The 17,673-nt window shown below is 46.5% G+C and overlaps 1 protein-coding gene across 1 annotated transcript in view; it reads right to left on the reverse strand.

Moving 5' to 3' along the window:
- fgf12a (fibroblast growth factor 12a) overlaps positions 1-640 on the reverse strand; it is a 171,231-nt gene extending 170,591 nt beyond the window's left edge. Inside the window, exon 1 of the mRNA XM_068041596.1 lies at positions 442-640. Coding sequence (XP_067897697.1) covers positions 442-640 — 199 coding nt within the window. The remainder of the gene's footprint in view (positions 1-441) is intronic.
- Between the last annotated feature and the right edge of the window lie 17,033 nt (positions 641-17,673).

Genomic DNA, 17,673 nt, shown 5'->3' on the forward strand with positions numbered 1-17,673 from the left:
TACAAATGCTCGGGCTGGGTGTGAGACGTCCGATGGTCACCTAAGTCAGGGTCTTATTGCAGTATGGGTACTGAGACCATAGTGGAGGAGGCAGTGTGTCCAATGGAGGCCGAGGTGTGTGTGAGGCAGATAGTTTCTGCAAATAGCATACACCTCCCTCGACTAATGGCATGTACATGTACTGCTGCCTGTATTTATAGTGAATACTGTGGATACTCTCACCCACACCCCTGCTCTCTGTCTCACACACACAGACATTATTAACGAGTTTGAGGCCAATAGGTCAATCTTGCAGATTTTTTTCCCCTAAACAGTGTTTCAAAGTCTTCCCAGGATTTACACTTGAAATATCCACCCTGTTCATGCAGTGGAGAGAGAGGAAATCTTTAACAATTGGAAAGGTGCCCACTGCCAGGGAGTAGGGAGAGGGTTAACACTAACCTGTCCTCTTCCTGACTGGTCTCTTTTTGCCGCTACAGAACCTGACTTTGGAGAAAACCCCGAGGCCGTGCCTCTCACACAGGGACTTGTTGGCTTTGCTGGGGCTGCTCCTGCGTTTGGTGACGGACACTCGGTCAGTGTTGTTCTCCCTTGCCTGCCTCTTCTGCCGGATCAGAGAGCTGGCAAGAGCCGCTGCCATGTCCCAGGCCGGAGCTCAGCATCCACCGGGGTGGGGGGGCAACTGAGTGAAGGCTGCAAAAAAATAAATCAAAAACAAGCCAAGCTCCCCTCTCAAAGCGAAAGCCAAGAAGCAAAGCTGGGAGCAGAGAGCGACTCTAACATGAGAGAGCTTCCCGGAGCCAAGGCTCGATCACCGGGGAGCAGGGACATCCCCAAGCCCGGCTACAGCAGGGGATCGAGAGGCAGCTTTAGACCCAGAGGCTACACAAGACACCCACACACAGGCAGTGCAAAGCCCCTGGGGGGATCAGGAAGCCTCCTTTCCCCCTACAGAGTCTAGGAGGTGAATGTCGGGGCTATAATGCCAGGTCCATTGAGGGGAAGTCCAGGGTCTGATTGTGCCCAGAGATGCTCCTCTGATCTTCAGCTGCTCCAGGATGGAGAGCAGGGCGGTGGGTCCATCAGACTGGAGATGCCTGGGGGTCACTGCTTTGCCAGGACATGTCTCTCTGGGGCGTGTGGAGGACACTTTGTGACCCAGGAACCTCCAGCAGCTCGGCTTGCCTTGCTGGGACTCCCAACTTCTTGCACCATCGGCCTCACTCACACACTTGCAGCAGTTTTAATCGCCAGCTCGCTCTGTCCAGCTCAGGAAGGGCAAATGAAAAGCACAAGCAGTTTTAAACTTGGCGCCAGGTGCCGAGATCTCCCCCGAAGCGGCTCAACATGCTGGGGTGCTGAGTCCATGGGCCATCCCTGGAGAGGACGCCGCCACTCTGAAGCTCCGCTCTTCAGCTCCTGTCCTTTTGCAGCTTTCCAAAGCTGCAACGCAATTGTACGTGAGTGAGATTTGGATGAAGCTTGTGGGTCGAGGCAGTGCCAAGAGGTAGAGAGAGGAACTGCGGCTTTAACCCGAGCCAGCTGATTGGCAGCAAAGAACCTTCCTTACCTTAGCAAATCACACACAATGGACAGACACACACACATAGAGTGTACACAGAGACACAGTGTACAGAGACACACACACACAATGTACAGAGACACACACATAGAGTGTACGCAGAGACACACAGAGTGTACAGACTCACACACAATGTACAAAGACACACACCGTGTACAGAGAGACACACACAGAGTGTACACAGAGACACAGTGTACAGAGACACACACACACATTGTACACAGAGAGACACACACACACAATGTACAAAGGCACACACATCGTGTACAGAGAGACACACACTGTGTACAGAGAGACACACGCACAATGTACAGAGACATACACACACATTGTACACAGAGAGACACACACACACAATGTACAAAGGCACACACATCGTGTACAGAGAGACACACACTGTGTACAGAGAGACACACGCACAATGTACAGAGACATACACACACATTGTACACAGAGAGACACACACACACAATGTACAAAGGCACACACATAGTGTACAGAGAGACACACACTGTGTACAGAGAGACACACGCACAATGTACAGAGACACACACACACAATGTACAAAGGCACACACATAGTGTACAGAGAGACACACACTGTGTACAGAGAGACACACGCACAATGTACAGAGACATACACACACATTGTACACAGAGAGACACACACACACAATGCACAAAGGCACATACATAGTGTACACAGAGACACACACAGTGTACAAAGACTCACACACACATAGAGTGTACACAGAGACACACAGTGTACAGAGACACACACTCCAGGATGGAGAGCAGGTCCATCAGACTGGAGATGCCTGGGGGTCACTGCTTTGCCAAGACATGCCAGGACATACACATAGAGTGTACACAGAGACGCACACACACAATGTACAAAGACACACACACAGAGTGTACACAGAGACACACGGTGTACAGAGAGACACACGCACAATGTACTGAGACACACACACACATTGTATACAGAGAGACACACACACAATGTACAGAGACACAAACACACAGTGTACACAGAGACACACAGTGTACAGAGAGACACACGCAAAATGTACAGAGACACAAACACACAGTGTACACAGAGAGACACACACACAATGTACAGAGACACAAACACACAGTGTACACAGAGACACACACATACAAAATGGACATGAAATAAAGTGTCAACCTGGCGAAGTTACAACCCAGGACTACTTGTGTGCCAAACAGCAGAAGCAGCATGCAATAGAGCTAAGCGATCCCACAACCAACGGATCAGATCTAAGCTCTGCAGTCCTGCCGCATCCAGTCATTAATGGTGGTGAACAATTAAACAACTGACAGGAGGAGGTGGCTCCGCAAATATCCCCATCCTCAATGATGGGGGAGCCCAGCACATCAGCGTGAAAGATAAGGCTGAAACATCTGCAACAATCTTCAGCCAGAAGTGCTGAATGAATGATCCATCTCGGCCTCCTCCTGAAGTCCCCAGCATTAGAGATGCCAGTCTTCAGCCAATTTGATTCACTCCACGCGATATCAGGAAACAACTGAAGGCACTGGATACTCCAAAGGCTATGGGCCCTGACAACATTCCAGCAATAGTACTGAAGACCTGTGCTCCAGAACTAGCCACACTCCTAGCCAAGCTGTTCCAGTACAGCTACAACACTGGTATACAGCCGGCAATGTGGAAAATTGACCAGTGCACAAAAGGCAGGACAAATCCAAACCAGCCAATTATCACCCCATCAGTTTACTCTCAATCATCAGTAAAGTGATGTCATGTTAGGCCCCCACCTGCCAAGAATGAGGCACATGAATTTTGTCATGAAGATTGATTTTAAACTGTTACTGGAGTGAAGAAAGGACTTGTTAAACAGATAGCCGTGGCTGGAAAAGACATTTGCATATTAACAGTGTTTGGAAGGACCAAGCAGCCATTCCCTGACACATGCAACCCATAATGGACTTTTGATCACCAGACGCTGAAGATGGGGGAGCCCTCATTCCAGGTTGACTGCTATGTTGGCCGAATACACAAATGGATATGGTCAAACCAGCGAGTCACATGACTAACCTGCTGGGCAACCTGAGTTTTTTGAATTTGTACAAGCAGTTTGGGGCAGAAAACATAATGTTGCTGGACTGAGAAGATCTCTCCAGGCTGGCTCGCCACAGCCTCTCCTGTCTGTCTGCTCCCATCGCTTTCTCACGGAACTCCAAATCCACTGAAGACACATGAACCCCCTAGAGAGAAAAGTCTCCCACAGCGAACAAGGTTTAAGAAGAATACTGAGCCCCAACGAAAAGCAAGATCTACCGACTATAAAGGACACTACAGTGAGCTCAAAGAACCATAACACAAAAAACCTCCTCAGATATTGCCTCAAACATTTCCACTTTCTTTCTTATGTTCTCTTTCTGTCTCTATTTGCACGTGTATATTGCATGTGCATGCTAGCGTGGGTGTGTCATGTATCCATAGGCGTTAAGCAAATTAGAGTTTAAGTTTAATAAAATGTCACTTTTCTTCTTTAAACCTGAGAAAACCTGTTGTGCTGGTTTCTTTGCCTTATAATTGGGAAGCAGTAAAAAAGGATTCACCAAGAGGGAGCTGAAAACACGGTGTGTTTAAAAATTAAACCCTTTTACAGTAAGACCCGGTGAAGGCTGAGGGGGACCCCTAGACACCTTTCTCACCTGGTCATATCAGTAAAGTGATGGAAGGTGTCATCAACAGTGCTATCAAGCGGCACTTGCTTAGCAATAACTTGCTCACTGATGCTCAGTTTGGGTTCCGCCAGGGCCACTTAGCTCCTGACCTCATTACAGCCTTGGTTCAAACGTGAACAAAAGAGCTGAACTCAAGAGATGAGGTGAGAGTAACTGCCCTTGACGTCAAGGCAGCATTTGACTGAGTATGGCATCAAGGTGCCCTAGCAAAACTAGAGTCAATGGGAATCAGGGGAAAACTCTCCGCCAGCTGGAGTCATACATAGCACAAAAAAAGATGGTTGTGGTTGTTGGAGGTCAATCAACTCAGCTCCAGGACATCACTGCAGGAGTTCCTCAGGATAGTGTCCTAGGCCCAACCATCTTCAGCTGCTTCAGCAGTGACCGTCCTTCAATCAAAAGGTCAGAAGTGGGGATGTCGCTGATGATTGCACAATGTTCATACCATTCGCGATTCCTCAGATACTGACCCAGTCCGAGTCGAAATGCAGCAAGACCTGGACAACATCCAGGCTTGGGCTAATAAGTGGCAAGTAACATTCACGCCACACAAGTGCCAGGCAATGACCATCTCCAACAAGAGAGAATCTAACCAACTCCCCTTGACATTCAATGGCATTACAATCGCTGAAACCCCTCTATCAACATCCTGGGGGCTACCATTGACCAGAAACTGAACTGGAGTAGCCATATAAATACCGTGGCCACAAGAGCAGGTCAGAGGCTAGGAATCCTGCGGCGAGTAACCCACCTCCTGACTCCCCAAAGCCTGTCCACCATCTACAAGGCACAAGTCAGGAGTGTGATGAAATACTCTCCACTTGCCTGGATGGGTGCAGCTCCAACAAAACTCAAGAAGCTCAACGCCATCCAGGACCAAGCAGCCCGCTTGATTGGCACCCCATCTACAAGCATTCACACCCTCCACCACCGACACACAGTGGCAGCAGTGTGTACCATCTACAAGATGCACTGCAGCAATGCACCAAGGCTCCTTCGACTGCACCTTCCAAACCCGCGGCCTTTACCACCTCGAAAGACAAGGGCAGCAGATGCATGGGAACACCACCACCTGCAAGTTCCCCTCCAAGCCACACACCATTCTCACTTGGAACTATATCACCGTTCCTTCACTGTCGCTGTGTCAAAATCCTGGAACTCCCTTCCTAACAGCAGTGTGGGTGTACCTACCCCACATGGACTGCAGCAGTTCACCATTACCTTCTCAAGGGCAATTGGGGATGGGCAATAAATGCTGCCTTATCAGTGATGCCCATATCCCAGGAACAAACAAAAAAAAGTGTACACAGAGACACACCTATTTACAGATAAAGAAACAGAGACACACTTAAAGAGTGAAACAGAGAATGTGACAGGACAGAAATAGGCCATTCAGCCCAACAGACCTATTCCAGTGTTTGTGCTCCACACAACACACTTATATAGAGAAACATTTACACAGAGAGTTACATTTAGAGAGGGAACTACACCCAGAGACATATACACTTAGACACAGCTATACATACAGCCTCAGATATTTATAGTCAGAGAAGCATATCCACTCAGACATATCTATACCAAAGCACCTGTGGATAGACTGTCTCAAACAGGTAGACACATGAGGCTAATTTTAATCCGAGGAATCCCATGGGATCAGATGGAACACCCTGCCCAATATTACTCCCCACTCACAATGAAAATCTACTCAGCCAGGATACAAAACCTGTGTTTCACCCAAACATGCCAGTTTCCCACAGGCAGCTTAGGTTAAAATTGCTACAGTAGACTTACACAGGCACACTAACAAACACACACCCCTCACAGATTTTTGCCTACAAATACATCAGTGCAAGAAAGTGGCACCCACACAAATCCATTACTCAGATACATACACAGATAATCATAATGGTTTTTTAAAAATTCATTCTCGGGATGTGGGCGTTGCTGGCAAGGCCGGTATTTATTGCCCACCCCCGAGCCCTCAATTTTAATAGAACCGAGTGTCTCACTGAGCCACTTCAGAGGGCAGTTAGAGTAAACCATGTTGCTGTGGGACTGGAGTTGCATAGAGGCCCTGACTGGGTAAGATTGGCAAGTTTCCTTCTCTAAAGGGCATGAATGAACCAGCTGGGTTTGATCGACAGTCCGATAGCTTCACAGTCACTTTTACTGATACCTGCCTTTAATCTTCCGCGGTGAGAGAGACACACACACAAGGAACCCCTTTGAATTTTCTTGACGACATCTGGTCAATTTCTTTCCCGAAAATGGGAAACTTATTTTTGTCCCGATCCATGTGGCAAGCAGACATTGTTATTGGAGAAACCTTACAAGAATTGGTGGAAGATGTTTGAAAAGACCATTAAATTCAGAGCGCACCACCCCCCTCCTCCCCACCCCAGTCCATTGATGAGTTTTTAAGAAACCCTAAACTGAACCGAACGAGCTTGAAGCTCCCATCACACCTGCTCAACCTTTAACTGGGATCATTTCTGCTACAGAGAATTTGAAAGAGGAAGCACCAAGGGCAAGCTTCCAAATTGCAGCATCACTCAGCAAATCCCACCTCATCCCACCAACCCAAGAAATCTTGGGTGGTTTCTACAAAACGCCTTTCTGCAAAGTGATTACGGTGACTGGAAGATTGTGATGTCACATAGAAATATGACACAAAGTTCATCTTTACTCCTCCAGGAATGTGCTGTGATCCCATTAAATTTAGGAAAAGGAGGAGCCCACGGAACCTCTCCAGCTTATTCCACTATTCAATTACATCATGGTTGATCTGTATCTTAACTCCATCTACAAGCCTTGGTTCCATAATCCTTAATGCCTTTGACTAAAAAAAAAAATCAATCACTCTCAGCTTTGACATTTTCAATGACCCCCAGCCTCATAGCTTTTCAGGAAAGAATGTTCGAGATTTCCGCTACCCTTTGTGTGAAGAAGTGCGTCCTGACATCACCCCTGACGGCTATGCTCCCTTGTTCTGGAGTCTGTCCCACCAGAGGAAATGGTTTCTCTCTATCTATCCGATCAACTCCTTTAATCATCTTAAACATCTCAATTAGCAGATTTGTATTCAACTACAATCTGTAACTACATGGCCTGGCATATCCCTCACTCTACCATTACCATCAAGCCAGTAGACCAACTCTAGTTCAATGAGGAGTGTAGGGGGGCATGCCCGGAGCAGCACCAGGCATTCCTAAAAATGAGATGCTAACCTGGAGAAGCTACAACACAGGACTAATTGCATGCCAAACAGTGGAAGCAGCATGCTATAGATAGAGCTAAGTAATCCCACAAACAATGGATCAAATCTCAGCTCTGCAGTCCTGCCACATCCAGTCATAAATGGTGGTGGACAATTAAACAACTAACAGGAGGAGGAGGCTCCACAAATATCCCCTTCCTCAATGATGGCAGAGCCCAGTACAAAAGATAAGGCTGAAGAATCTGCAACCATCTTCATCCAGAAATGCCAAGTGGATGATCCACCTCAGCATCCTACTGAGGTCCCCAGCATCACAGATGCCAGTCTTCAGCCAATTTGTTTCTCTCCATGAGATATCAAGAAATGGCTGAAGGAACTGGATACACCAAAGGCCTAACAACATCGTGGCTGTAGTAATGAAGACTTGTGCTCCAGAACTAGCCGTGCTCTTAGCCAAGCTGTTTCAGTACAGCTACAACACTGGCATCTACCCAACAATGTGGACAATTGCCCAGGTATGTCCTGTCCACAAAAAGGAGAAATCCAGTCCAGCCAATCACCGCCCCTGTCTACTCTCAATCATCAGCAAAGTGATGCAAGGTGTTGTCAACAGTGCTATCAAGCAGCACTTACACAGTAACAACCTGCTCACTGACGCTCAGTTGGGCTCCACCAGGGCCACCCGGCTCCTGACCTCATTATAGCCTTGGTCCAAATGTGGTCAATGGATCTGAATTCCAGAGGTGAGGTCAGAGTGACTGCCCTTGACATCAAGGCAGCATTTGACCGAGAGTGGCATCAAGGAGCCCTAGCAAAACTAAAGTCAATGGGAATGGGGGGAAAACTCTCCGCTGGTTGGTGTCATACCTAGCATAAAAAAGGACAGTTGCTGGAGGTTAACCACCTCAGCCTCAGGACATCACTGCAGGAGTTCCTCAGGGTAGTGTCCTAGGCTCAACCATCGTCAGCTGCTTCATTAATGACCTTCTCTCCGTCATAAGGTCAGAAGTGGGGATGTTTGCTGATCATTACACAACTCCAGATACTGAAGCAGTCCATGCCCATTTGCAGCAAGACCTGGACAACATTCAGGCTTGGGCTGTCAAGTGGCAAATAACATTCATACCACACAAGTGCCAGGCAATGACTATCCTCAACAAGAGACAGCCTAACCATCTCGCCTTGACATTCAATGGCATTACCATCGCTGAATCCCCCATCAACAACATCCTGGGGGTTACCATTGACCAGAAACTTAACTGGACCAGACACATAAATACTATGACTACAAATTCAGGTCAGAGGCCGGGAATTCTGTAGCGAGTAACTTACCTCCTGATTCCCCAAAGCATATTCACCATCTACAAGGCACAAGTCAGGAGTGTGATGGAATACTCTACGCTAGCCTGGTTGGGTGCAGTTCCAACAACATTCAAGAAGCTCAATACCATCCAAGACAAATTAGCCTGCTTGATCGACACCCCATCGATCAACATTCATTCCCTCCACCACTGACACACAGTGGAAGCAGTGTGTACCAGGGGAGACAATAGTGTAATGGTAATGTCACTGAATGAGTAATCCAGAGGCCTAGGCTAATGCCCTGGCAACAAGGGTGACACACAGTGGAAGCAGTGTGTACCAGGGGAGACAATAGTGTAATGGTAATGTCATTGAATGAGTAATCCAGAGGCCTAGGCTAATGCCCTGGCAACAAGGGTTCAAATCCCACCATGGCAGATGGTGGAATTTAAATTCAATTAATTAATAATAATAGAAAATCTGGAATTGAAAGTTAGTCTCAGCCATGAAACTATCATTGATTGTCATAAAAACCCATCTGGTTCACTAATGCCCTAAATCTGCTGTCCTTACCTGGCCTGACCTTCATGTAACTGCAGACCCACAGCAATGTGGTTGACTCTTAACTGCCCTCTGAAATGGCCTAGTAAGCCACTCACTTGTCAAGGGCAATTAGGGATGGGCAACAAATGTTGGCCTTGCTGGCGATGATCATAATTCGTTTTGAATTGCAGTCACTGTAGTTATTCAGATAAACCTATTTGTTCACAAGATCCCACAAACAGCAAATGAAGTGAATGGATGTGTTGGTTGTGGGCGGGAGGTGGAGGGGGGGGCAAATGTTGAACAGGACAGAAAACCAGCTCTCTCAGTCCTGCACTGAATTGGTCACATCCTCAAATGTTGCAGTGAGACTTGAACTCAGAATCTTCTAACTCAGAGGCAGGAATGTTGCCAACTAAGCCAAGCCAAGACATGGCATTGCATGGATACGATGGGCTGAGTGGCCTCCTTCTGTGCCGTAATTTTTCTCTGTTTCGATGGTTCTAAGATAATACTTTTGGTGCATATTGTTTACAGATCCAATCTAAGATTTGTATCCAACACATGATGTGATGTATGAGTGTTGGAAACCTTATATCATCATTGGCCTTTGCGTATGTTCCATGCAGTCCCAGGGGATGCTTATAAAGTTTAAATCAATGTTTCCATTATCCAGCATTGTGCAAAGAGCAGATATAAACAGATCTGGGTGTTCTGATTTAGGATTTATCTACCAAGGAGGCAATATTGCTAAAATAAGTTAGCCCCACAAAATCAAGAAAATAAGAAATCTAATCTCCACAGCACAGTGACTAATGGGCTGAATTCCCAGAGTTGGGAACTTTGTGCCGGTGGTTGATAGAGGAAGAGGGAGAAACAGGAAGAAAAATATCAATGTGTTTGTGACTTGTCGGATCCAGTTGATTCAGACTCTGCTTGTGGGCGTTTATTGGTTTGCATGAGATGAACGTGTCCTGAGCCCTGGTCCTGCAGAAGCACCAGGTACAGTAATGTGGGAACAGAAGCAGGCCATTCATTGCCTCAAACCTGTTCTGTGGGGGGGGGGGCAGTGCGGGGGTCCTGTAAACATGCAATCTGCAGGGGTTCTGCAAATGGGCAAAATGCAAGGGTAACTGAGACAGCGAATGATTGAAAAGAAACTGTTTAAGACTATAATGATTAAAAGGTTATGAAACAGGTGGTTAGACTATGCCTAGTCCTGCCCATTCAGCGAATGCAGCTGTGAGCATCGTAAGAGACAACATCCTGTGCAAGGTCTAGACAGTAACAATTGGGACACAAATCACAGGAAGCTCATCGGTGCCACTTTTGGCTGTGCCAATAACCTTCACACTTTGCAGAAGTCAGAAGGACAGTCAGAGGTTCTGGTCTAGGAAGCTTCCAGAGGGGAGATGTTAGTGCTGCAGACACTGACCAAAACGCAATGCAGTTAAGACATCTCTGTGGCCTTCGTCCATCAATCGGTATATTATTTGAGTGTTTTGTATGTGCGCCCATCACGTCAAAGAGGGAACATGGAGTAATCATACAAACTAGATCTAGTGTTTAGTAGTGAGCCTAAGTTGGTATCAGACCGTCATGTGACAGAACATTTGGGAACCAATGACCAGATTATAAGGTTTCAATTAAGCAGAACCAAAAGAACAAAAAATCTAAAATTAATTCTAGATTCCAAAAGGGTGAACTTTTAAAAAATGGCAAGGATTTTGGAACAGATCAGTTGGGAGGAAAGTACGGAAAGTCCTCATCAGGGAACTCCTCTTTGCTGATGATGCTGCATTAACATCTCACACTGAAGAGTGTCTGCAGAGACTCATCGACAGGATTGCGGCTGCCTGCAACGAATTTGGCCGAACCATCAGCCTCAAAAAAACGAACATCATAGGACAGGATGTCAGAAATGCTCCATCCATCAATATCGGCGACCACGCTCTGGAAATGGTTCAAGAGTTCACCTACCTAGGCTCAACTATCACCAGTAACTTGTCTCTCGATGGAGAAATCAACAAGTGCATGGGAAAAGCTTCCACTGCCACGTCCAGACTCGCCAAGAGTGTGTGGGAAAATGGCGCACTGACACGGAACTCAAAAGTCCGAGTGTATCTAGCCTGTGTCCTCAGTACCTTGCTGTACGGCAGTGAGGCCTGGACAATGTATGTCAGCCAAGAGCGACGTCTCAATTCATTCCATCTTCGCTGCCTCCGGAGAATCCTTGGCATCAGGTGGCAGGACCGTATCTCCAACACAGAAGTCCTCGAGGTGGCCAACATCCCCAGCATATACACCCTACTGAGCCAGCGGCGCTCAAGATGGCTTGGCCATGTGAGCCGCATGGAAGATGGCAGGATCCCCAAGGACACATTGTACAGCGAGCTCGTCACTGGTATCAGACCCACCGGCCGTCCATGTCTCCGCTTTAAAGACGTCTGCAAACGCGACATGAAATCCTGTGACATTGATCACAAGTAGTGGGAGTCAGTTGCCAGCGTTCGCCAGAGCTGGCGGGCAGCCATAAAGACGGGGCTAAAGAGTGGCGAGTCGAAGAGACTTAGCAGTTGGCAGGAAAAAAAAGACAGAAGCGCAAGGGGAGAGCCAACTGTGTAACAGCCCCAACAACCAATTTTATCTGCAGCACCTGTGGAAGAGCCTGTCACTCTAGAATTGGCCTTTTTGGCACTCCAGGCACTGCTTCACAAACCACTGACTACCTCTAGGAGCTTACCCATTGTCTCTCGAGACAAAGAGGCCAAAGAAGTTGGGAGGAAACTGGTGTGGAATATAAATAGCAAGTGTTTTAAGTATAAACTAAAGCATACAGAAATTATGTACGTCCCCAAAATCGAAAGAAGGAACTGTGGGAAATAAAAGATTACATGGCTGACAAATAAGGTGCACATAAAGATGTTTTCCTCGAAAGTAAAAGTACATAATACCTAACAAAACAAAGACAAGCACCAAGAGCAGTTAAAGAGAAACTAAGGCTGCTCTTAAATCAGGTCTACATGCAGCATACGGACTGCAGTGGTTCAAGAAGGCAGCTCACCTCCACCTTCTCAAGGGCAATTAGGGATGTGCAATAAATGCTGGCCTAGCCAGCAATGCCCACATCCCAAGAATGAATAAAAAAAAAAGGGAAGAGGTTGGTGAAAAAGAGGATCATGGGCAAGTGCGGTGGTGATTAGAAAAGCTTTCTCATCTGCATGATGAGTCAGAGAACTAGCAATGACTTTATTGGGCCACTGAAAGATGCTCAGGGATAGGTTGGAAAGCACTCTCCAGGTATGGCAGTGACACTAAACAAGTGCTTTGCATCAGTCTTTACCCTTGATGGTGAGGATCAAGGGACAGCATTAAGTAATAAAAATGACCAGTTTTGGTCTCCTCAGATGGTGGGGGGCTGGGGGGGAGGGGGTGGTGGAATATTTAAGTTTTGAAAAGAGTGCAGAGTGGGCCACAACTTGCAAGGCTATGGGGATCGAATGGGGGAGTAGCACTGACTGGTTTGTTCTGCAGAGAGCTGGCATGGACTCAATGGGCTGAATGGCCTCCTTCTATGCTGTTAATGACTCTACGACAAGATTTATTCCCAGTTTGAAACACCTGACTTACCCACATAATCTCAGAGGAGCGTAGTTTTGGGGGTGATTTGATCGAAGTTTACAAAATAATGAAGAGACTCGATCTTTTTTATGTGGATTAATTATTTCAACTGGGTAGGTTTACGAGCATATTTAAAAATTACAAGCAGAACTAGGTTGGATGTTGGGCTGTTAGATTTTTCCTAGAGAATAGTGAAGATGCAGAACAGGCTGACAGCACAAGTAATGGATAAAGTTTCACTGAATTCCTTTGAGTGAGAGCTGGGCCTTTTTCTGGCTGGCATACAGATCACCTTTTACAGAAGGTAAATATCCAGTTATGTAAAATCTAGGCCAATGTGAGCTCCTGGACTAGTCTCAATCGCCTGTCTGGGTCGGAGAGGCACTTCCCAGTTTGTTTTTCCCTAATTGGCTCTCCCAGGTGGCGGGTGGGAAATGCATGTATTGTGATGCACACTGTGTGGGACAGGCTGTATGAGTCAGCAGGTATCTTCGTGCCCCGTCATATTTTCCCCATGCTCGTCTGAATTTGGTGTTCACTTAGGGGATGCCTGCAGTGGGGAATGCAACACTCTCCCAGTAAAGCATCCACATGACAACAGGAGGTGCAGCCCAGTGTCCAACTCACTAGAATCAACATTTGAGACAGAATCAAAATACCACATTAATTACTCCATGGAGGGAGTGTCAAAACACTTTGCAAAGCAATTAAACCTTAATCAATGCTTCTCACCCATAATGATGGTATCGATTTTACGAAAGAAAACTTACATTATAGATAAGCTTGACGCAGTGAAGACTAGATATTTGCTTGCAAAGCACGAAACCATCTGATGGGCACGTCTCACGATGAGAGCTCTTAGAAAGACCTATCCAATCAATCCCACTCCCCCTGCTCCCTCCCCCATAGCCCTGCAGGTTTTCCCTTTCATGTATCTATCCAATTTTCTTTTGAAAGTTACGATTAAATCTGCTTCTACCGCCTTTTCAAGCAGTGCATTCTAGATTATAAAAACCTACTTGAGTAAAACATAATTTTCTATCATGTCACCTCTGGTTCTTTTAATAGTTACCTTAAATCTGTTTCCTCGGGTTACTGACCTTTCTGTTACTGCAAACATGTTCTCCCTATTTACATAATTAAAACCCTTCATGATTTTCAACACCTCTATTAAATATCCTCTTAGCCCTAACAATGTTTTCCATTTATTGGACTGAATTTTAATGGGTTTCAGCCCACTTAAGAGCTCTTCACTTCATCAGCCCGTGGTGGCTGCGGTTTCAACAACACCCCTGGATTGGGCCGGGGTCAATAAAAAAGATCAGCTTGCATTGACAATCATGGCCACACTGCTGGTCAGTATTCAGTGATCAGCCAATAGCCATGCTCCTCGTCACTGTTCAAAGATTCCTGCTGGAAGGCACAAGTGCAAGTCAAGTGAATATGGTCTAAAGCTCAGGTGCAAAAAGCCCCCAAACCTCTCTGGTTACAGTACAAGGAAGCCAGAAGGAAAACTTTAATTTGTATTCTTGCTACTTTTCCTTCCCAACCATTGCCCTTGCTGCAGCTCTCCGACAATTAAAATTCATCATTATAGCTCAGTTACCTTTTGTGTGGGCGGTTTTGCATGCTATCCAGGATAATCTCCCTGAAATATTGAGGTTGCTGCACTGTAGGAATCTCCCTAATCTGCTGCTGGTCTTGATTTATTCCAACTGATTCATACTTATTTGGCTGTTAAAGGTGACAGCAGGGAAACGAGAACTTCGATGTCTAAAAGTTCAAAAGGATAAAGTATGTTCCCATTGTAGAGAATTCTAAATCAATCCCCTTTCTATTCACTCTCAATGCAGGAATCCTAATGGATCAAACCCTTCACTCTCATTATAAAAAACACTAATGGGTCAAATGGCTGTGTGAAAAAAGCCTGCCACACTCACTCACTACGTATCAACAATAACTACACCCCAACGTGTGCGGGATACTTTGGGAGGTTTTTGAATGAGCATTGTATAAATACAAGTTCATTCCTCTGCCTCAGTTTGACCAAAACAAGGACTCCAGTGGAAAGGATTAAGTGAACTGTGGAACTGTCCAGGTGAACACTTGGTACTGCTCATTCAGACAGGCTCCAGAAGCATTGTGTGATGAACTGACTGCACTTACATTTACACTTAGAGAGAGATTCTGCAGCGTGCTATAATAGGGAGCAAGTCTCTTTCTGCTGAGTGATGACATGTTTATACCATTCCAGGTATTTATTCAGATCATTACTGTTTCTTGAGTCGTGAGTACCAGTACTTTTACTGTGCTGTTCATGGGAATCAATCAAGCAAATCTACAAACACCTCCAGTACTTCTCAATTCATAATTATTCGCTGATGGCCTTATCTTTCAGAGATTCAATACAGTCAGTCTGAAAAAGCCCAGGGTATTTAGGGGCATGAGAAGGGCATTTGTCCTATTATGGAATCTTACAACAAAGGAGGAGACTGTTTGACCCATTGTGACTGGCAGCCCTTTTGAGAGACCTCTTCAATGAATCCCACTCCCCTGCTATTCCTCCATAACCCTGTAAATCTTTCCTTTTCAACTATTTATCAAATTCCCTTTTGAAAGTTACTATTGAATCTGCTTTCACGGCCCTTTCAGGCAGCGCATTCCAGATCACAACAACTCACTGCGTTAAAAAAATTCTCCTCATCTCTCCTCTGGTTCTTTTGCCAATCAGCACAAATCTGTGTCCTCCGGTCACTGACCGTCTCGCCACTGGAAACAGTTTCTCCTTATCGACTATGTTAAAACCCCTCATGATTTTGAACACCTCTATTAAATCCCCACTTAACCTTCTTTGCTCTAAGGACATCAACCCCAGTTTCTCCAGTCTCTCCATGTACCTGAAGACCCTCATCCTTGGTACCATTCTAGTAAATCTCCGCTGCACCCTCTCCAAGGCTTTGACATCCTTCCTAAAGTGTGGTGCCCAGAACTGGAAGCAATTCTCCAGATGAGGCCTAACTTTTTTTTTTATATAACGGTTTATTATAACTGCCTTGCTCTTGTACTCTATGGCCGGAATTTTACGTTGGGCTGGAGGCCCTGTCCACCAGCTGAAAAGTCGGTGGTGAGCCCGCCTCGTCAGGCCTGGGGAGCCAGACCGGGTTTTTACACTCCCCAGGACTTTAATTGGTATTGGGCGGGACTGCCACCTCCTTGAGGCAGGAAGACCCGCCTAATGGAGCTGCCGGCCAATCAGCGGGCTGGCTGCTCTTAGTCCCAGCAGTGCTATCAGGAGCGATGGCCACTACTGGGACTACACCCAGCCATCGGAAGGAGCTGAAGGACGGCCCCAGAAAAAAGGTAAGTTTTTAGGGCCTCGCTGGGGACAATCGATCGGGTCCCAGCAGGGCAAGGGGGGTCGGTTAGTGGGTTGGGGGGGGGGGGGGGGGGGGTGTTGTGCACAGGGTGCCCGATCAGGAGGGCCACCCGCACAGCCCGCAAGACGGCCACCTGGTTTCATCAGGCAGGCTTTTTGAGGCCTCAGCTGCCACCAGCCAAGGGTAAAATACCCGTGGTGACGGGCAGAGACCCTTAAGTGCCAGTTAATCGGCCAATTAAGGGCCTTGATGGCCTGAGGCGGGCAGGCTGTTTCTTGTCGCTGCCGCCCCACGTAAATTGGCAACGGAGGGTGGGGGGGGGGGGGGGAGCGTTCCGTGCCTCCACTCAATTTTACGTCCCCCACCACCAGCCCTCTCATTTGGGGTGCGTAAAATTCCAGCCTTTGTCTCTATTAGTAAAGCCGAGAATCCCATATGCTTTGTTAAGCAGCTTTCTCAACTTATCCTCTCACCGTCAACAATTTGTATACATACACTCCCAGTCTCTCTGTTCCTGCACACCCTTTCAAACTGCACCATTTAGTTCATACTGCCTCTCCTCATTCTTCCTAACAAAATGTAAATATGTACCGGTTATTTTTATGCCTCATCATGTCCATTACCATCTCAGAAATATTGAGAAGGTAATGGTATAATATTCAGTTCATTCATACCCCTTCAAGTCAGTCATGTAGAAATAGTGGTGTTGTGTTTATGTAACTGGCCTAAGAATCCAGCAGAATGAGTTCAAATTCCACCAAGACAATTTGAGAGTTTGAATTCAGTTTAAAAAAGAATGGAAATAAAAATCTAGCATCAGTAAAGGTGGCCATGAAGCTGTTAGATTGTCGTAAAAAGCCCACTGGTTCACGAGGCAAGGAAACCTGCCATCTTTACCCAGCCTTTCTTCGCTGAAAGGCAGCAAATGACCTGAAGTCAGGCAATGACCATCTCCAGCAAGAGAGAATCTAACCATCTTCCCTTGACATTCAATGGAATTCCCATTGTTGAATCCCATATCAACATCCTGAAAGTCACCATTGACCAGAAAATCAACTAGACCAGCCACATAAATGGCTATACAGCAGGTCAGAGGCTGGGAATTCTGTGGTCACTCACCTCCTGACTCCCCAAAGCCTGTCCACCATTTACAAGGTACAAGGCAGGACTGTGATGGAATAGTCTCCACTTGCCTGGATGGGTGCAGCTCCAACAACACTCAAGAAGCTCGACACCATCCAGGACAAAGCAGCCCGCTTGATCAGCACACCATCCTTCTTTGGCCTCCTTATCTCG

The sequence above is a fragment of the Heterodontus francisci genome, chromosome 11 (genome assembly GCF_036365525.1).
Source record: "Heterodontus francisci isolate sHetFra1 chromosome 11, sHetFra1.hap1, whole genome shotgun sequence".
NCBI classification, from domain to species: Eukaryota; Metazoa; Chordata; class Chondrichthyes; order Heterodontiformes; family Heterodontidae; genus Heterodontus; species Heterodontus francisci.